Source organism: Stenella coeruleoalba (assembly GCF_951394435.1).
Source record: "Stenella coeruleoalba genome assembly, chromosome: 13".
NCBI classification, from domain to species: domain Eukaryota; kingdom Metazoa; phylum Chordata; class Mammalia; order Artiodactyla; family Delphinidae; genus Stenella; species Stenella coeruleoalba.
In genome coordinates, this window is record NC_137159.1 from 74,674,857 (window position 1) to 74,694,211 (window position 19,355).

Sequence of the window (19,355 nt, forward strand, 5' to 3'; positions counted from 1 at the left end):
TTTGCCGCTCATCCGTCCTTTGCAGAAGCTGTTTGCTTTCTCTGACCACCAGGTTTCTGACTCAGGTCCTAGAATCCAAGGATCTGAGGAATATTTTGGATTATTTGGACCTACTTTTCATGTTATGCCTGATTCACCACAAACTGCTACCCGGGCTGTGCTTGCATACCTGAAGAGGTGGGAACTCCCGCCCAATCCCAGGCAGCCTTCTGATAGCTCTGAAGGTGGGGAAGTCTGCACGTGAGACCCGTGAGAGCCACCACACCTCTCAAAGGCACCTCTGCTGATGGAAGTTCACACGCCACCTGGGAACATGAGCTGGCACACTGGCTTGATGCCACTTAGGAAGCTAGTCTTGGATTCTCCCAGCTTGAACCACTGGAAATTGGAACCCCCCCCACCCCCGCTGCAGCCTGCTCAGTCTAGAGCCAGTGCCTCCTGCCACACCAGGCATGAGGCCCCACGTCTGATGACAAGAGCATGAGAAGTTTCCTTAGAGATGCCCTGCTCTACACCTTGCAGTGCCCACGTAGGGCATCCAAGCCCCCAAGGAGGGAAAGGGATCAGTACCCTGTCATTTGGCATCACAGCCACCAGGGATGATGGGGCCCCTCTGTGATCCTGTGCCTTTGCTCTCTGTGCAGCTTAGAAGGTCTCTTCCCAGCTCTGCCCTGGGTACCCTGGAGGTGAGGAAGAGGATGGATGAGGGCTCAGCCTCCACCCTGTCCTTTGTTAGGGGTTCTGGGTCCCTGCAGCCCAGCACTATTGTGGAAGGTAAAACAGATGCCCCCTGGCTATCTGGCTAACCTGGCTAACCATGTTGATGGTTCCCGAGAGTCAGAGGCCAGAATTCAAATCTGGCCTCTATCCTTGGACCGCAAGTCCCTTGGCCCTTCCTGGCTTTTGATCCCCAAAGGCACAGTGAGGTTGACAATCAAATGTCCACCGAGGGTCCACCTGTGAGAGGTGGAGAGCATGAGAGGATGGGACCCAGTGCCAGGGACCTAGCCAGGAACCTGCCCGCAGTGTGGACCTACCATGGCTGTTGTGATTCAGAGCTGGAGAGGGTTAGAGGTGAGGAGGCACGGTTAGCCTGCGGCTCTGCCCCAAGAAGGTGTCCCTGGGAGGGCGGGGGAGGGAAGATGGTGACAACAGACTTCAGCGGGAGCTACCTACCAGCACATCTGGTGCTGTTGTTCTCCATTCAGCCAGACGTGGGCTGCAGCCATCTCCCGCAGAAAGACCAGGGATGCGGCTGTGGGTATGGGGAGCTCCCATCAGGGCTCTGGCTCAGTCCCATCTGATGTCCGGGTCTGGGCTTCCTCAGGCTCAGAAGCATTTCCCATGCTCAGTGGAGGGCTGCCTCCCCCCAGGTTACCCAGGGCAACAGCTCTGGCATCCACACCAGGGTTGGCTGCAGCCTGGCCCCCAGCCACTGGCTTGGCCTACCTTTGAGTGGGGAGGGGAAGGGACCGAGAAGAAGGGAGTGAGATAGCTTCTTTTCCAGAAGTTTCACGGGGGACCTCTCAGAGCCCTTCCTTGGGTATGGGACAAATGGCAGCAGGCTGGCGGATACTGCCATCTGCTGGTCACTGGGTATAACAGCATCACAGTGTGGCTGAACTCCCTCCTGCTCGGATTTACAGACCAGGCCAGTCTGGGAGAAGACTCAGGAACCCCTGCACCCGCACCCTGCAGTTGAACCAGCTTACCTGGAGCTCTAAGGTATCCTGGGAGTTGAGGGGACAAGGATGACACACCTCCGCTGAGGTCAGGAAAGAAACTAGAATATGGGGTCATGATAAAGACCTGCCTTCCAATCTACCTTTGCAGTGCACCAGGTTTGTGACCTTGATTAAGTTAATTAACCAGTCAACCTCCATCTTTAAATGGAGACAGGGATTCCTACCTGTCAGGTGTGCGTAAGAATAAAGGAAACAAAGTAGGTAAAGTCCTTACCATAGTGCCTGGCTCAATAAATGGTGGCTTTTACAGTTTTCTAATTAAGTAAGCCCTGGTTTAACCAGTTGGAAGGCTAATTTAACCTGTCCATCCAGTCTCCTCTGTACGGCCACTGTCTTTGAGGCATTTCCCCTCTATGAGTATCACTAGTCTGAAGTTGTGTCTCCATTAGATTTTTCTTGGAGACCTTTGTGGACACATAAGATTAAAACAAAACAAACTACTTTTGGAATAAAAACTGGCAATTCTTAGAATGTGCAGTGATTCGGAATGCCCAGTCCTCCAATCTTGGTCAGATAGGAGCCCAGGGTTTCTGTTCTAGACACACAATGAGTAGGGAACCAAACTGTCCTCTTTGCCTGGGAAGATAGGTGCTAACAGATGTCAGGAGCAGAGTTGGAGGACCCAGAAGTTGCGCCCCCCAGTCCAGGATGTGAGACTTTGCAGACGCCCCAGAGGATGAGGACATTGGGACCAAAATGTCTCATGGTTCCCACAGCAGAGTGTCGGGCAGGAGCGTGACGGGGCTGAGCCAGGGACCTGGTGTCGCCAAGTTGGGTGGCCTGTCTCAGGTCTTCTGGCCCACATGGCAAAGGCATCTGTGAGCTCCTCAAGGGGCTAGTCTCTGAGGCTGCCCTGCAAAGGGTGAGGCTGCCTACAAAACTGGGGACTTGGCCTTAAGCCACAGCAACCCCCGTGTGCTTCCCACATGCCTGAGTAGCTGATCCACCTCTAAGTAATACCTTAATTTAGGGCAGAGCCCCAGCTGGGTTCTGTCCTCCCAGACATTTTTTCCTGGCTTGGATAAAGAGTTGGAGAACTCTGATCAAAGTGCTTATCCTGACTGCTGGGGGCACAAATCTGAAAGAGTTAGAAAAACATAGGGTGACAAAATCAAAATCCCAAAAGCCGCCAGCAAATCATTGCAAATTAAAAGAACAGCGGGGATGCCATTTTCCTGTACTTCTCGAGTCAGTAAAACTGAAGGATGTAAAATCCATTATCGGTGAGAGGAGAAACAAGTGGGCATTCTACGTACCCTTGGTGGGAATATAAGTCCAGAGAGATTTTTCCAAGAGCGCTGTGACAGCAGCAATATTTTAAAGAAGGAAATCCTTTGATTCAGCACTTTCAGTTGTAGAAATTTAATTTGTTACAGGTATACTCACACAAGTGAAGATAAGCATACAAGGATTTTTAAAATTGAGGTAATAGTGAAAACTGGAAATGACCAAAATGGCATTGAATAGGGTAATGACAAAATAAAGTGTGATACACCCTCACGTGGATTGGTTTTCCCCTATTACAAGAATGAGCTAGATTGCGGGCATCCTTCTGTGCAACAGAAAGATGCCCGCAATATTGAATGCTGTAATACAAGGAGGGCAGAGTAGAGAGAGCAAGGAGCAGACTCTCAGCTACCCATGCAAATGGTCCAGCCACCCTGGTGGACGTGTGTCTGTCCAGGTGCCACTGTGTCTGTCACTGTCCTTCCACCCACGCTCTGTATCCCAGCCCTCTTACCTCCTCAGGGATCTCTCTCACTTCTTTCTGCTCTAAAAATAGATTCACATTTTTACATCATGAAACAATTAATCCTCCTTGGAGAGCTTCATTATCAGATTTCAATATAAACGAATTCCCATGTAGCGCTTGAAGTGGAACTGACAGATCAGGACAACAGGATAGGGAGTCCGGAAGCAAATCACGATGTTTGTAAATATTTATAATACAATAATGGTGACAATTCCAATGGAGGAAAGGATGATGTATTCAATAAAACTTACTAATGAATGATACTGGGTAATGATACTGACTAAGTATTTTGAGAAAAAAGAAAATGACCCTTGTCTCTTGACATAAACCAAAATTAATTCCTAGTGAATCAAGGAATTGATTGGAGAAAACATATTTGGAGGAAATATGTGAATATTTATACAGTCTGGGGTAAGGAACACTTTTCTAAGTATAATTTCATTGTAAAAACAACCACTAAGAGAAATGTCCACGGTTGGAACTACATAAAAATCTTAAAACCTGCATGTAAAAAAACTCTAAAAACAGAATGGACCTTGACCAACTGACCCAACTCAACATCACCAATCATGGGGACGTTGACATCACGTGTCACCTGATGGGGTCACCAGCATAGTGCTCCTGCCAGATGGTAACCTGCATCGAACCATGAAATTAATTAGACACATCCCAACCCAGGAGCATCCTGACCATTGGTGTGGGCCCCTCAAAGATGGCAGTGTCATAGATGACGGAAAAGCCCAGGAACTGTTAGAATCAAAGAGACTAAAGGAACATGACAATTAAATACAATGCACAGCCCTCCATCCAATTCTTGATGGGCAGCGGAGGGAGGGGAAAGCGGTTGTGAACAAAAGACACTATTGGGACAACTGAGCAAATTGGAATATGATTGTATGATAGGTAATAGTATAGTGTCAATGTCAAATTTCCTGCCTGTGGCATTGTGGTTATAAAGGAGAATGTTCAGGTTCTAAGAAATTACACGCTGAAGTATTTATCAGTAGAATGAGGCGTCATGATGTCTACAGCCAACTCTTAAATGTTTCAGGAAAAACACAGAGACAGAGAGAGAGAGAAAGGATGAAGCAAACGTGGCAATGTTAACAATTCTGCAGTGCACCTGAGACATGCTGCCCACTCCCCTCTCCACGACTGAAGTGCTCATCCCACTCTCCCTGCTGCTGAGAGTACTGGCAGGTCTCTGCTCAGTCCTTCCTGGGGCTCATCTTGGCTGAAGAGAGCTGCCTTATCCAAGGTCGGGCCCCTCCTGGGACGGCCCACATCCGAGACTGGTCGATGTCCGATGTCCGGAGTATAAAGGTCGGAGTATAAAGGTCCGTCCCCTCGTCTCAGCTCAGCTCCCCCTGCAATAGGCTGGGGCCTCTGCTGTGTTTGCATCACACTCAGCTCCCTCCACCCAGCCCCCTGCCTCCACTACGTCCAGGTGACCTTCCTGCTGGTTCCATTTCAGATAGAACCCAAGTTAGGTGAAGGGTGTACAGATGTAGTATGAACCCTTCCACTTTGCTGTGAATCTGAAACTTTTTTAAAATAAACACTTGGGGGAAAATATTAAAAAATAAATAAGGGATAATATCACAAAGTGTTAGTACCTTTAATATATAAAGCATCCTTACAAATCAACAAGAATAAGAGCTTTTTTAAATGTGCAAAGGAAATAAACAGGAGAGTTAGAAACATTCTAAGACCAATCAACTGGTGAAAACGTATTTAACCTCACTAGTAATCAAATAAATGTACTTCTAAAACAAGAGCTATCATTTTTCACTTAACAAAGTCGAGAGGATTTCAGAAAATGAATCCAGGGCTGGAAAGGGTTTGGGAGGCACACTTCATCCAGCCTTTCTGGGACAGTTTGGTGGTAGATGTCAAAGCCATGGAATAAATTTTGCAACCCTGTGTGCCCAAGTCCTCAGCCTTCTGCGGTCCTCTTTCCCATAATATCCAAACAAAAAGGCTGGATTTGCTGTGACCAGGCAGTGGGACTCCTGAGGATTCCCTGCAGCCTGTGCTTCCACAGTCACCTTTCAATCCATGCTCCTCCCTAACTGCTGCTGACCTGTCACTCTTTGGAACTGTGGTGCTGTGAGCTCTGCATCCCACGCCTGGTGCCATTTCCTTCCCTTATTACAAAGATCATTTCCCCAAGACTGGTGTGCATGATGGCTGGTGAGGGTTTGGGTTACAGAGCAGAACGTGCCTTCTCCACGTGGCTGGGGGCCCCCCATTCATCTCTCCCAGAGCTGAGGTAGATAACTCCCCCCAAATTTCTTTTATTTCGTAACACAAAGATATTAAACTCTGGGTCTCATTTCTCTTCTTCCAATCTCCCGAGACCCTCCCTCCCTCAACAAAGTACACAGAGACTCACCAAAGTGTTTTCTGACACTCTAGCACTTTCCCTCCAAACTTCCCCCTCGTGTATTTGGCTCAACATCAGCCAGCATTTCAAAGCTCACCCAGCCATCTCCCACCACCCACACATCACCTTTCCATCGTAGCTTAAGGACTGGCCAAGTAAGTTATGGTACATTTGCACACAATATTCTAAGTAATCATTTAAAATGATGGTTTGGGAGGAAATTTAACATGGAAAGATGTTTACAGGGTAGTAAATGAAAAAGCAATTTACAAAACAGTATAGCCAGTAAGATTATGTATCATTTAAAAGAAAAGCTAGGGACTTCCCTGGTGGTGCAGTGGTTATGAATCCGCCTGCCAATGCAGGGGACACGGGTTCGATCCCTGGTCTGGGAAGATCCCACATGCCGCGAAGCAACAAAGCCCATGCACCACAACTACTGAGCCTACGCGCTAGAGGCCGTGAGCCACAACTGCGGAGCCCTCACACCACAACTGCTGAAGCCCATGCGCCTAGAGCCTGTGCTCTGCAACAAGAGAAGCCACCACAATGAGAAGCCTGTGCACCGCAACGAAGACCCAATGTAGCCAAAAAAAAAAGCTAATTTCTTATACATAGGAATAGAAAAAAATGTCAGGAAGGCAAGAACAACAAAAACATTAATAATTGTTACATCTGGTATCAAATGAGAGGTGCTTTTTATTTTATGTTTTACTATCCATATTTTCTAGTTTTTCAGCAACAAGCATGCATTATCTCTGTATAATAGTTCTAGAAAATCCTAGGCTTGCCTCCTCTGCTTCAGAATTGAGCTTCTGAATGGTGAAGATTGTGCCTTATCTGAGATGCGTTATCCGGTGCTCTTGAAACATTGTATTAAAACTATCTGGAGGGACTTCCCTGGTGGTCCAGTGGTTAAGACTCTGCACTCAATGCAGGTGGGCCCCGGTTCCATCCCTAGTCAGGGAACTAGATCACACATACATGCCGCATCTGAACGTCCTGCATGCCACAGCTAAAGACGTGGGGCAGCCACTAAATAAATAAAGATTTAAAAAGAAAAAAAAAAAACTAGTTGGACTAATGAAATAGATTCCGAAGTCTACTGGGATAATTTGTATTTCTTTTCTCGAGATTTAATGCCAAAACTTTGTCAACTGCCTTAACTATATTACTATATGTTGTCCCCTTTAATAAACATTGTTGGCTCAGTTGCTTTGTTACTTTAATAAAATATTTTAAGTGATTGTGAAAATAAAACAATATATTAAAAAAAAAAAAAAAGCTTCTGGAAGAGGGTGCCACATTCACTGTCCTCACCTGCTCACCTCCAGTCCCCTCCTGGGCCCTCCCTGACTCTGCTGTCATCTTCCTAGGCAGACATGGCTCATCACACCCCAGTCCCCCTGAAATACTCTTGCCCTTTTGTTTATTCTGTGAGTCCACCCTCTGCTTCAGGATAAATGTAAACTCTTTTGAGTGGTACACAAAAGAGTTTTGTGTGGGCTCGTCTCCCACACACTTCCCTCCCCACTCGCTTCTCCCCAGCTCCCCAGCCACACGGTGGTTCTCTGAAGACACCCTGGCTTTGCACTGCCACCTAGAACATACTTTACTTCTTCTTTTCCTCTTTCTCAATCATCCCTACCCCATACTGAACAGTTTTTAGGTCAGGCCTCATGTAAGTACTTCATGACTGTACCAATAAGGGATCCATTGCAGAAAACCCTACTTAGAGTGGTTTAAGCACTCACACAAGAAGTCCCAAGAAAGTCTAGGGCTGGTATGGTAGTTCGTGTGCCACCAGGTCCTCAGCCTTCTCCATCCTCCACGTGTAGGCCCCAGTTTCACGTTTGTGTCTCATTGTCACAAGATGGCTGCTGTCTCTCCAGCATTGCATCTCCTTTCTAGGCAGAAGATAGGAAAGGTACAAAGAGCTTTCCCCTAGCAAGGTAAAACCTCTGCAGGAACTTTTGTGTGTATGGCCGGAATTATGTCACATGGCACCTTCTAACCGCAAGGGAGACTGGGAGCATGAGTGCTTCAACTGTCGCGCCTCTATGGTAGTAAGGCAAAGAGGAAGGGGCTGTGAATGGCTTTTGGGTAGCTCATCTACAGTGTCTGAATTTCCTCTCATTTCAGTCACCTGTTATCTCATTTACCTCACAGCAGGGCTGTGAATTAAAGATTTCCATCATGCCCATTTCTCCAATGAGGAAACCAAGGCTCAAAGAGACACCACCCACTTTTTCATGCCCTGAGTCCGGCACCACCTCCTCCTGGAAGAACCCCTGTATGCCTCAACCCCTGGCTGAGTTGGTTATATTATGCCCTTCTCCATGCACCCTGGGCCTGTACTCGTTTGGACATCTCCAACTGTCCTGAGTGGTATGTGAGCCCCGCCAGGGAGGCCTTCTGCATCCCCAGGGCCTGGAGAGGTCACAGGCCCAGAGCTGTGCCCAGGAGCATTTGTTGAGTGACAAATGAGGTGGTGGTCTTGCTAGATTTGGGGTGCTCAGCCCCCTGGAGCACTAGAGCATCACTACAGAGGACAGAGACGAATCAGCAGGTCCCCAGAAGACCCACCCCACCAGAAACCAGGACAACATTGGTGTGTGGCAGGACCAGGGCTCAGATCAGTCTCCCTGTGGGCTGTGGTGTCTCTAACTGGCCACATTGCCCTGAGGTCCAGCGACTTCCCTGGGGGATGACTGAGGCCCGGAGCGTTCCTCCCAGGGCAGCGGGGAATGTGGTTTGCGTTACTGTGGCTTCAGCCGTGGAAGGGGCTCCTTGAGTCAGGCAGGAAGCAGAACGTATCAGATTCCACATTCCACGCATTGTGTACAATTACCCGCTGGAGCCACACAGGGGCACGTGGGACGGAAAATGGGGTTGCCTCGGCAGAGGAACGTGTGATGCTGCAGGTGGGAAGGTGAGCAGAACTGCAGGACAATCCAGACTGGGGACAGTGGTGGCACGAATCAGGGTGGGGGCCCCCAGCTGGAGAAGAGGGCACAGGTGAGGGAGAGACTGAGGAGCTTGAACTGGATGAGACGGAATCGAGTGCGTATGGGCGGAAGGAATGAGGCAGAAAATGGGATTGCTCTAGGGGACGGGGTCACTCTTTCAAGGGGAACCAGTGGGATTCTCGGCGGGCACCGGGTGTGCCAAGTCCCCCTGTGGCATGCACTCGGGAACCCTGGTGCCAGGGGTGAGGCTCGTTTGTCTGCAAGTCACGGGTGACCAGCGTGCCACCAGCCCCAGCGGTGACGCAGCGTCCCCTTCTTCGCAGCCCCGACCTGTGCTTGCCCTGGAACACGCGTGCTTCTCTGCACCTTCCTGGGCTGTCCTCTCCTCAGGCTCAGCCTTACTCTCAGCTCCAATAGCTTTGTGACCCCCGCATCAGGGTCTCCAGCCAGGCCTGCCTCCCAGGGGCCAGAGCCACAGTCACCTCAATGTCCCCACACCCTCAAACACCAGCTGTCCAACACACAACTCATCATCCCACCCAGAATGTGTCCCTCCTCCAGGTGCCCTGCCCCAGAGAATGGACCACCGTCCGGCTACACCCAGGAGCCGAACTGAAGCAGCATCTCGACTCCTCCCGTGCATGTGCACTCGATTCTGTCTTGTCCAGTCCCACTTCCTAAGTCTCTGTGTCACCTGTGCCCTGTTCTCCACCTGGGGGGCCCTCACCCCAATTCATGCCACCACTGTCCCCAGTCTGGATTGTTCTGCAGTTCTGCTCACCTTCCCACCTCCAGCATCACGTGTTCCAAACCGATGTCGGCAGCAGAGCTGGTCGGGCCGCTCCGATGTTCACAGTCCGGCGGTGGCCTCGAGTTGGCCTCAGGGTCAGCGTGAAGCCCTCAGCCTGGCGCACATGAGTCTCTACGCCTGTCCTCCCCCTTGAGCTCCCTCCCCAACTTGTTCCCTGAATTCCGTTTCTTCTTGTCTCCAGGACTTCATAGATGATGTTCCTTCTACCCCATCCTATTCCTTCTCATCTCTTCAGGTTAACCTTGGACTCTGGCTCCTTTCGAGTGTCCTCTCTGACCCCTATCTCACCCCAAGTCTAAGGGCAAAGAAGCTCGCTGAGGGCAGCGACCGCGCCTCGTTCACTGTACTCTCAGCGCCCAGCACGTGGTGTATGGTCCACAAGTGTCTGTGCGGTGGTGACCGCTTGACCGGCTGGCCCTTCCCGAGGGCTGAGCTGCGCCAGACTCCTGGGGTGCCGAGGCTCACACCCTTTCTGCCTGCTTTGAAGTGGGGCATGTCAATTTAAACTAGACACGGGGGCCGTCTGCTACCTCAGACTCTGCCCTGCAGACAGACAGACGGGCAGGTGGGCAGGCAGAGCAGACAGCAGACTGGGTGTTCCCGCAGCCCTTTCACTCACTCATCCTTCTGTTCATTATTGCTCATCTTGTCTACAAACAAATTGGAAACGAGCTATTCAAGCATATGAACATATATATCTATTCAAGAGACAAAGTGGAGGGCTTGCCTGGTGGCGCAGTGGTTGAGAGTCCGCCTGCCGATGCAGGGGACACGGGTTCGTGCCCCGGTCTGGGAAGATCCCACGTGCCGCGGAGCGGCTGGGCCCGTGAGCCATGGCCGCTGAGCCTGGGCGTCCGGAGCCTGTGCTCCGCAACGGGAGAGGCCACAACAGTGAGAGGCCCGCATACCGCAAAAAAAAAAAAAAAAAAAAAAAAAAAAAAAAGAGGTAAAGTGGGGAAAGTGATGCATTTTTCAAAACTTTTCACTGTAGGATTTCTTCATGAAAATGAGTCAAATACAGATAATAACGATGCTGGTGGGGCGGTGGGTGGGAAGCTGAGGCCCACAGGGACACCGTGCTGCCCCTCCTGTAGGAAACACGGTGCATATTACCCCATTGCGCATCTGATGCCGCTAAGCCCAGCTTCTGCTGTTCTCTGTCAGTGGGACTCTCATGGACAGAGCACAGAATACTTGTGGCGATTTGCACTTTTCTCCTGGCCCTGTTTCCAGACTGAGCTTTTCTCTTTCTGGGCCACTGTGGCAGGTGATACAACCTCCATTTCTCACCCCATGGACAGCTGAATAGCTGATGAGAGGGTCTATTATGTCCGGCGCACCTCTACCCCAAGGCTTCTCTGAGGGAAACTGGCCCCTTGACCTCACTGCTCTGGTCCCAGCTGTGTACCCAAAGGCAGCCATCAGGGGCCCCGTCACCTACCAGGCAGTGGCTCCCCGAAGACCCTGAAGAGAGGCTCAGAAAGGGGAAGCTGAGGGAGCAGGTCCGTGGGCGCACCGTGGGAGCACAGGGCTGCAGCGTCCTAGTCACTAAGCGGCTCCAGAGCCTCCACAGGGCCCAGAACACAGGCCCAGCCCAGTAGATAATGTTGAATGAATGAACGAACAATTGAATGAATGACTGAATGGAAAGTCCATGAGGGAGCCAGGAGAGTAGTTTTGTGATGGAGTCTGACTAGTAGCAGAAACAGAGCAGACAGACCTGTCTTTTTAGTTGCTAAACATTAGAGCAACACAAACATTCGCACTGATTAAATGTCACTATGGGCCAGGCGGAGCTAAGTGGGTTTTTTTTGCGGTACGCGGGCCTCTCACTGCTGTGGCCTCTCCCGTTGCGAGCACAGGCTCCAGGCGCAAACGCTCAGCGGCCATGGCTCACAGGCCCAGCCGCTCCGTGGCATGTGGGATCCTCCCGGACCGGGGCACGAACCCGTGTCCCCTGCATCAGCAGGCGGACTCTCAACCACTGCGCCACCAGGGAAGCCCGGAGCTAAGTGTTTTACAGGTAGTTGCAAAGAGCTGGGACATTGGTTGATCAGAGTTCCAGGGCGGTGCAGGTGGGGCAAGGGGCTGGATTTTTGGGAAAATTCAGTCAAGCAGAAGCCCCACCTCCTCTTGCCAGAGGGCCGGAAGCAGCATGGGCAGCGGGTGTCATTAGGGGCAGAGGAAAGGAGGAGTGGGTACCTGGAGATTCGGGTCTGCACGCACAGCGGGGGAGAGGGTTTTTGCAGCTCTCTGAGACGGAAACTTTGGGCAACAAAGACCTTCTCCTTGACCAAACTTCAGGCTCCTCTGAGCCCTCTTCTCAGCTAGGCCTTTGACCTTGGTCTCTGCCCAGTCTTTGGCCTGCCCAGCCCAGTCTTAGCAAGAATCCTGCTAAGTCAGTTTAGAGAGGATTCCCACCCTTGATATCTGATCACCCTTGGTCTCTGATCAAGTTCCTCATCCCCGCCCTTTGATGTCTAAGCCCTTGGCCTGCTTTCAGCAAGAATCCCCCTACCCTTGTCGGCCCCTCCCTACTCCCTATCGACCCCGGTGTCTGCTGTATTCAGGGTTGAGCCTGAACTCTCTCCCCGTTGCGTCAGTCTTGAGCCCTGTTGCCACAGTCTTGAATAAAGTCCTCCTTACTGTTTTAACAAGTGTCAGAACAACATTTCCTTAGTGAGCGAGAAGAAAGACACAGAGTTCTCAGAAGCTTTTGTTGGGAAGGCCCTGTAGGCCGCTTTACAGAAAAGCCACTGGAAGGCCTCGGGGGTCAGGCTGATGCTTCTTTGGATCACTGCCCCTCGTTCCACAGAGGGGTCTGATTTATCTTGTTTTCTGGACTCTTCCTAACCTCTCTCCGAGCATCCCTGGGGCCGTGAGCACCGCTGCGTGGTTTCCCCGTCATTCTCCCCAAGGAAGGAGAACCAAATAATTTCAGGAGTGTCTGAACCGGGACACTCTGGGCACTCCTAAGAGTGAAACGGGCGCTGTCACTGATAACGCTGGGACATCAGATCCAAACCTCTGGATGGCCCAGGACACTCGGGCGCGGGGGACGCGCTCAGCTCCGACGGGGCCTCCAGCAGCGACGAGCCCGCGCAGGACTCTCAGCCCCGAGTCTCCGCCCAGAGTTCCAGAAAGGCCTGGAAACGCGCGGCCGCTTGCGGCCGAGCGCGGTGGCCACTAGGCGGCGGGCCAGGGCCCGGAACGCGGCGACGCCGGCGCCCGCGGGTCTCGTGACCGCGCGCCCCGCCCGGAGCTTCGCCGTCATGCAGTCCCCGGCGGTGCTCGTCACCTCCAGGTGAGCCAGACCCCGCGCCCGGCGCTGCGTCTCGGGCAACGTGGAGTCGGGTGCCCGGGAGCCGCGGCCCTATGCGCCCGGGGCGGAGGAGACGGCGGAGGCGGCCGGTCCCGACGATCCCGCCCGCCCCGCGGCGTCCCCAGCGCGCCGGCCGTTGACCTGGGCTCGGCCCCTCCACCGCCCAGCGGGAGAGGCGGGCGGCGGCGAGTCCCTCCCCCCGCTCCCCCCCCCCCCGGTTTTACAGATGGGGAAACTGAGGTCCCTAGAGGGTAACGAACTCACCCAAAACCCAGTGGAAGGCCTGGACTGGCTGGTCCCGGCCAGCAGGCAAAGGGAGGGCTCTCCTCCCCGCTTTCCTGTCCACCTAGCTTCCTTTCTCTTCGAAGATCTAGTTATGCATCCTGTCCGCGCTCACCGTGCGCCAGGCCCCGGGCACGGCACTGGGGACGGGGTGAATCCGGCAAGGCTCGGCCCTGCAGGGGAAACTGGGATGAACGCAGACCCTCGGGAGACAGATGCTGAATGGGGGGTAGTGGGTTCAGGTTGCCATGGGAACACAGGGCAGGAGGTAACCCCGGCTTCTGAGGGGGTGCATGAGGCCCCCCTCCTGCAGGAGGAATGGAGGTTAATGAGGTGAAGGGAGAGAAGAGGGAGCATCTGCTCAAACAGGTAGCTCAGGAAAAGTGCAGTTACCTCCAAGGCCTGCGGAGGGTCCCTGGAGGCAGAGGATGCAGGGTGACCCACCCCACCCTGACCCAGGCCTGGGGGACCCAGTGCAAGACGGATCCTGGAAAGGCTGGGATGGTCATGGTTTTATTCTTTCCCCCTTTCTAACATCTGGCAAGTGACTCACTTCAAGTATTTTCATACACTCCGCCCTTGTTCCCCCTACCCCGAATCTTGGGCTAAGACATCAATCTCTTACATAAATGAATGTTATTTTTCCAGCAGTAATCTGAACATCCCTGTGGCTTCAGGTCTAGAAAAGTATGTGTGATTCTTTAAGTGAACCCTGATATCAGAACCTGCTCGGCCTCTGTGTGGTTGCTGGTCGTGTCCTCGCTGGCAGAAGAGGTTTCCCCAGGGCCGCATGAATCACCTCCTCTCCCTGAGCCTCAGTGTCATTTCCTGCAAAAAGGAGCTTTGAGGTTGGCAGGTGTGAGCAGGGCCGCCAGCAGCAGACCAGTGGGGCTGTGACCTTGGTGCTGGGAGCCTGGGAAGGGCGTGGGTGGCTTCCCTCACTGCCACACCTGGGCAGGGCTCCTTAACAGATGCAGGTGCTGGTGGTGAAGGCCAGGAGAGTGGTTCTAGGATACAGTAGTGAACCACACAAAGTCCCTCTCGTGAGCTTTCCTGGGGCCGACGGACAATAGGTAAATATATGGTGTGTCAGGGATGATAAATGGTATGAAGGAAAATAAAGTGGTAGGGAAATAGGGTGCTAGGAGGAGTGAATGCTGTTTTATATGGTGTGGCCCAGGAGTGTCTTTCTGACAGAGAGTGGCATTTGGGCAGACTCCTGACAAACGCAAGAGAAATCTTGAGAAAGAGTGTACCAGGCAGAGGGGACAGCAGGAGCCAATGTCCTGGGGCAGAGAGGTGCTTGGGCACCAGCGAGGAGGTCAGGGTGGCTGGAGTGCTGTGAGCCGCGGAGAGCATTAGGTGATGTGGTGCGGAGCTGGGGTCTTGGAGGCAGGGGACAGTCAGGCCAGGCCTCCCAGGCTGAGGTGAGGCTCTGGGCGAAGTGGGACCTGGCTTGGGTTTCACAAAGGTCATTTGGCCGCTGTGTTGAGCAGAAGGTAGGTGAGCAGGGTGCAGCAAGGGGACCGTTCTGGCAGTGATCCACGTGAGAGCTGATGGTGGCAGAGGGGGTGCGAAATGTTTGGGTTCTGGCTGTATTTTGACCGTACAGCTTTCAGGGTTTGCTGATGATTAGATGTGGGTCGCGAGAACAGGAAAGAGGAGTCAAGATTGATTGCAAGACTTGCCCTGAGTTCCTGAAAGAGGGAGGTTGCAATGGACCGAGTCGGGAGACTATGGATGGAGCAGGTTTAGGAAGGTGAGAATCACCATTTGTCTGGACACGTTCATGAAGAAGCTTGTTGACAGCCAAGCGGAGATGTCGGGCAGGCAGCTGGTAGAAGGAGTGTGGCCTTGAGGGGAGAGTCCGGAGCAGAAAGAGGAACGGAGGACCATCCAGGGAAGCGGAGCAGGAGTGGCCAGGGAGGGCGGAGAACGGAGAGAGGCTGGGGGTCCCGGGAGCAATGAAGACAGAGCTTCAAGGAGCAGAGAGGGACTGTCAGCTGCCGCTGGAGTAAGAGGAGAGGGAGAATTAACCTTAGGGTTTAACCACGTAGACCAGTATCAGCATCACATGACAGCCGTTAGAAATGCATATTCCCAGGCCCTGCCCCCAACCTGCTGGATCAGAATGTGCACATTGACAAGATCTCCAGGCAGCTTGGATGCACTTTACAGTTTGAGAAGTTTGGTCTGGGGCATAGGTGGACAAGCTACACCCATGTGCCCACCACTTAACTTTCGTGATAAAGTTTATGTACTGTCTTCAGCTGCTTTCGCTCTACAGTGGCTGAGTTGAGTAGTTGTAATGGAGACCCTGTGGCCTGCAAAGCCTAAAGTATTTACTCTCTGGCCCTTTAGAGGAAACGTTTCCTTGGGGGCCTCGGGGAGTGGGAGAGAGCGTTAGGCTCAGGTGACTGTTAACATGAAGTTGATTCAGCACCCTGGGTCTGCCACTCTCACAAGCTCCCAGGTGATGCTGCAGGGGCCACACTTGGAGAACCCCAGGTCGAGACCAAGGTGGGGCTGCCAGGCCCCACGCTGGAGCTTGCAGGTTGTGGCCGTGAATTTCAGGTGGGACCAGTCAGCACGGCTGTGCGTTTATCCCAGTGACGTGCAGCTGCCGGACACAGGTGCGAGGGACGCGCAGAACTGGAGGGTTTAGGGGCGAGGGCAGGGGAGCTGAGGCCAAGGGTGTGATCCCAGCAGTGGAGCGGCGCGACAGGACGGTGGGGGAGGGGACTGTGGAAAGGGGGAGGGGTCACGGAGGCAGGTCCTGGAGGAGCAAGCTGGACTGATGGGAGGCGCCAGTCAGCGGGGAGGGGGGCGGCAGCCTGGAGTGAACCCTGGCTCCACCTCTGACCCAATGAGCCCAAGCACAGGTGACTCCCCTTTTGTGTCTGTTTCTCTGACTTTAAGTGGGTCTGAGCGGTAGTGACCCTCGGTAAGGCTGAGGGAGGCGGGAGTGTCTCAGACAGGCAGGTGCTTAGAACAGAGCCCGCGGTAGCGCGGCCGCTTCAACTTCAGTCCCCTCCGCTCTCCTGCGCTCCTAACAGTAACACGGCGCGCAGCGCCAGCGGGTCTGTACCTGGTGCAGGGCCAGGGACGCTCATTTGGTTACTGGCAAAAGGAATAGAGGGCTGATTGGTGTTTTTCCGTCTCGCCCATATGTTGGGTTCATTCAACACCTGCCTGAAGGCAGGTTCGCCCGGGCCTTTCTAAGTGATTCGTGCTCATTTTCGCATACCTTACACCCTGTGGATATGTTTGTGTGTGTAAGGGTTTGAATGCTTAGTAGTATGTGGCTACGTGGTGGGCTGTCCTCCCAGTTGGTGACAAATGGCATCATGGTGACAGTGCACATGCTTGGTGTGGAAAGGGGAGGAGTCTGTGTGGAAGGAGTGCTGGGGGCAGGGTGTCATCTGATGGATTGGGATGGAGTTGCAGAGAGGGAAAGGGCCTTGCCCCAGACACAGTCTTAGCGCCAGTAGCCCCACCCCTCGGGCCCTCCCCTTTCCTATCTTCTGAAAGTCCCGCCCGGCACATAGTAGGTCTCGACCCTGATAACTGTGTGCTGGGCATATCCTGTCATAGGTGCTTGTGTGATGTATGTTTATGTGCGTGGGTCTCCATTATACCCTTACATAGAATGAGGAATACATTTAACCTTTTTTCTCACCTCGGAGGAAACATTTCATAACTTCTTTGCTCATCGTGTGATTCAGTACATTTGTATAGCATTTAAAAATCCTCCAAGAGCTGTAATGTTTTGCGGAGTATCCTCTCAAAGCCTCATAGAGCAGGCCTTATCAGTGCCTTGCAGAGGCCCCAGGGCAAACGATGGCCTGGTATCCAGTGCCCTTTCCATCTTCCCCTAGCTGGGCAGGTTCTGTAGCGGCTCTGCTGCTCTCTGGTTAGCTGAAGAGATGCGTTTCTCTCTCCGGATTCCTGGTGGGGTTTCATTCCTGCACTGTGTGCCCAAAGCCAGGCACTTCCCTTGGTTTGAATAGAACCCCTGGAATGCCATCCCCACAAATCCCACAGGAGCTCTTGTGCTGGGTTTGTGTCAGACACCTATAGCTGTTTGTGATTTTCCATGAGTCCCACCTTCTCTGCTGTCACCTGTTTCCCTGCTGGTGAGAGCCCATTGTTCCTGAGTGACCCAAAGGCAGGGCCCAGGCTTGGGGCCTGGGAAGCCAGGCTTTATGAGGGGCTGGGCTGTGGTGGGGTGGGTAGCCGGGACCACAGAGAACGGCCAGTGGAGCAGCCTTGCACCCAGGCCTGCTGGGCCACCTGAGGTCTGGCCTGCATTTCACTCAAGAAGCCTGCTGACTTGAACCTGAGCTTCTTTTGCCTTCTTTCCCTTTGGCAGGCGAGTTCAGAATGTCCACACGGGCCTGGACCTAACCGTGCCCCAGCACCAGGAGGTACGGGGCAAGATGATGTCAGGGCATGTGGAGTACCAGATCCTGGTGGTAACCCGTCTGGCTGCATTCAAGTCGGCCAAGCACAGGCCTGAGGATGTCGTCCAGTTCTTGGTGAGCTGGGGGCTCCGCCAGGATGCTCCCGAGGGTGCCCAGGGTCCGGGGTTCCAGCTGGGCAGACACACCTGCCACCAGGGTGCGAGTAGCATCGGGGTGCGAGCAGTGCTCTGGCCAGCGCTCACTCGGCCTGACGGTGCCAGAGCGATTTGGCGGTAAGGACACCGGTGAACCAGATGCTTACAGTCTGTGGGGAGACAGACCTGTAAAGAGACAGGAGTCCAAGGGGAGGGGAGGACTGTGGTAGTGTAGAGAAGGGGCACCTAACCCATCCTAGGGAAAGGGTTCTGGAAGATGTCTCGGAAGAGGTTAGGGCTGAGCTGGGTTTTGAAGAGCAGGTGGAGACATCAGCATTACTGCGGGTGAGACCCTCCCTTTCTCACTCCCCTTCAGTCTACAGCCAGTGAAACATCCCAAACAGTCTCGCACATCTGTCCATCTAGAGGTGGGCGGACTGGAACATACAATGGAGGCGGAACTGAGGTGGTGTGTGCAGTCCCAGATCCCCGGCCCCGGAGACCGAGCCCGCGGCCCCAGAGAACCCAGCCGCATCAGGGAGGCGGCACGCACAACGCCAGCCTCCGGGCCTCAGCCGCGCCTGCAGCCACAGGGGACTGGGCAGCAGGGCCTGCAACACCGTCCCTCCATTTGTAGAGCTGCCCACAAGTCTGGCCCCCTCTCCCCGACCCACAGTGGCGGCATCCCTAAACCTGACAACCCCAGACACGGCAGAGGTGCCGAGACCCCAGCTCCACCCCGTGCAGTGGAAGCAGACCTGTGACTCAAGATTCTGGACACAGCAGAAGTGCCCACCACCCCACTGACCCAGGCAGCAACAACAGTGACAGCAGCAACCATGGAGACACAAGCAGTGACAATGCGGGCACCAGGCAACACCTCTGACAAGGGCAGTGGAGGCTGGAAAGTGCCCATCCTCTAATATAACCAGAGGCAGCTCAGGTAAGAGAAACCAAAAACTTGTGCTGTAGCGCCACCTAAGGGAAAAGAAAAGAAAACAAAAGCCTCTAACCTGTTGAATAGTTGGAATGAAGTTTAAAAAAAAAAAAGCTTTACCTAAAGAAGAAAGGTGTTTGCTGCTTCATGTGTACCAGCAGAGGAACAACTCATCAGGCACCATAAAGAACCACAGTAACACTGTATCACAAAAATAAAATGGTGATTCTCCAGAAACCAGATTTAAAGTCACAGAACAGTGCAATCTGATAGAGAATTCGAAACAACTGTCAAGAGGAAGCTCAACGGGCTATAAGAAAACTCAGAAAGGCGGTTCAGTGAATGTCAGGGTTGAAATTAATGAACAGAAGAAATACTTTACCAAAGAGACTGGAACTCTGAAAAAGAACCAAACAGAAATTCTAGATCTGAAGAACCTAGTAAGCAAGATGAAGAGTGCATCAGAAAGGACTGGAAATAGAGCAGACCATATGGAAGAGAGAATTAGCCAGTTCAAAGATAGAAATCTAGAAATGATACAGTTAGAAGAGGAGAGAAAATTAAGATCCAAAAAAAAAAAGAGAGAGAAAAT

General features: G+C 52.8%; 1 protein-coding gene across 2 annotated transcripts in view; it reads left to right on the top strand.

The window, feature by feature from the left end:
• The first annotated feature begins 12,866 nt into the window (after window positions 1-12,866).
• The window catches only part of HS1BP3 (HCLS1 binding protein 3), a 53,225-nt gene continuing 46,736 nt past the window's right edge, over window positions 12,867-19,355 (top strand). For both annotated transcript variants that reach the window (XM_079940101.1, XM_079940100.1), the window contains exons 1-2: window positions 12,867-12,968; window positions 17,641-17,806. In XM_079940101.1, the coding sequence (XP_079796227.1) occupies window positions 12,937-12,968; window positions 17,641-17,806 (198 nt within the window). In that variant the 5' untranslated portion in view covers window positions 12,867-12,936. The remainder of the gene's footprint in view (window positions 12,969-17,640; window positions 17,807-19,355) is intronic.